Here is a 1,668-nt window from a genome sequence, read left to right on the forward strand (position 1 = left end):
AGAGCAGGCCAAGGTCACGGAGGTCACCGAGAAGCTGATCGAGGAGAGCAAAAAACTTCTCAAAGTCCAATCTGAGATGGAGCTCCAGGTGAGCGCCCTCACCCAGGAGAAGGAGGAGCTCCAGAGGAGACTGGCAAGAGAAGAAGACAAGCGTCAGGAGCTTCACCTCCAGCTGAGCAGGATGGGGCGGGGGTCTGAGGAGGAGCTGCAGAGAAACAAGGAGGTCCACGGGAGTCCCCAGGAGGAGCGGAAGGTGGAGGAGCTGACTCTGGAAGTAGAAAGACTCAAGTCCAGACTCAAACAGCTGGAGGTGGTGGAGGGAGACCTGATGGAGACCGAGGACCGGTACGACCTGCTGGAGAAACGGTTTCTGACGGAGCAGGACAAAGCGAACGCTCTGGCCGAGCTCCTGGAGGAGGTGAAGAGTCAGGTGGCTCGGAACAAAGGTGAGACGTTCGGTCCCGAGGCCGAGCTGAGACAACGCTGTCAGAGGGAAGAAGCCAAAACCAGGGAGCTGCAGACCGACGTCCAGGCTCTGAAGGAGAAGATCCACGAGCTGATGACCAAGGAGGACCAGCTGTCCCAGCTGCAGGTGGACCACGCCGTCCTGCAGCAGAGGTTGATGCAGGAGGACCAGGTGAAGAACCACATGAGTCAGGAGGTGCAGAGTCTGACCAGGGAGCTGGAGGCCACCAAGTGCTACAGCCGCGCCCGGAGGCCCAGCAGCAGTGGTCGGAGGATGGTGGACGTCCCGGTGGCCTCCAGGGCGGTGCAGACCGACGCCGTCCCAGAGAATCGGACTGAGGAGGAGGAGACCACAGCGGGCTTCATCCACAAATCAGTTCTGGAGGAAAACGACTTGATGAGCAACCTCCGACAGCGGGGTCCGAGGATCCCCAAAGTTCTGGAACGGTTCCCCCCCGCGGCTGCAGACCTGGCGGCCCGAAACTCCTGGGTTCCTTGGATGAGAACGAAGGAGGCGCTGGTCCCGGACCGGACCTCCTCCACCTCCAGCAGGACGTGGTCTTCCTCTCCACAGAAGCCCGGCCGCCCTCTTCACATCCGTGTCACCCCGGGTCCTGAGAACACTCGTGCCACCCTGGAGATCTCCGGTCCTGGAGCTGAGGACTTCTTCTCCAGCACCACCATCGTCCCCACTCTGGGGCTCCAGAAACCTCGCATCACCATCGTCCCTAAGACCACCGCCGCCGCCACCGCGGCGTCCAAAACCCAAACCTGTGACGCCGCAGGAAGCCCGCGCAGAGCCAAGTCTCCGGTTACCATAACAACCGTCTCCAGGACCAGGAGTCCAGAGAGCTGCGGTGGCCCTGGTTCTGCCGGTGTCCGGTCTCCAGTCTCCATCATCACCGTCAGCGCCGCACCTGTGGCCGACGCCTGCGCATCGCCTGAGCCTCACGACAGGACCGGCCCAGAGAAGACACCTGGACCTCCGGCGTCTCAGAGGTTCTGCTCCAACAGCAGCAACATCATCACCACCGAGGACAACAGGATCCACATCCACCTGGGCCCGCGCTTCAAAGGCTCCTCCGACGGACGCCGCGGCTCCGTGGTCACCATCAAACCGGGAACCCTGCCGCGGTCCCCGCCCCAGACCTCCGCAGGAACCCTGCCGCGGTCCCCGCCCCAGACCTCCGCAGGCCCGCGACC

At 62.9% G+C, this 1,668-nt stretch overlaps 1 protein-coding gene and 1 long non-coding RNA gene across 6 annotated transcripts in view; one reads left to right on the top strand and one right to left on the bottom strand.

Moving 5' to 3' along the window:
• Window positions 1–1,668, top strand: part of LOC103381387 (filamin-A-interacting protein 1) — a 7,512-nt gene that overhangs the window by 3,770 nt on the left and 2,074 nt on the right. For 3 of the 5 annotated variants that reach the window (XM_025056726.1, XM_025056724.1, XM_025056725.1), the window contains exon 5: window positions 1–1,659. This exon is cut by the window's left edge and continues 954 nt beyond it. In XM_025056726.1, coding sequence (XP_024912494.1) covers window positions 1–1,659 — 1,659 coding nt within the window. The remainder of the gene's footprint in view (window positions 1,660–1,668) is intronic. The other 2 variants (XM_025056728.1, XM_025056727.1) reach the window with 1 other exon arrangement.
• The window catches only part of LOC112487201 (uncharacterized), a 1,043-nt gene continuing 891 nt past the window's right edge, over window positions 1,517–1,668 (bottom strand). The window contains exon 3 of the long non-coding RNA XR_003050062.1: window positions 1,517–1,650. This is a non-coding gene — a long non-coding RNA (uncharacterized LOC112487201). The remainder of the gene's footprint in view (window positions 1,651–1,668) is intronic.

Source organism: Cynoglossus semilaevis, chromosome 7, assembly GCF_000523025.1.
Source record: "Cynoglossus semilaevis isolate Cse_v1.0 chromosome 7, Cse_v1.0, whole genome shotgun sequence".
NCBI lineage: Eukaryota > Metazoa > Chordata > Actinopteri > Pleuronectiformes > Cynoglossidae > Cynoglossus > Cynoglossus semilaevis.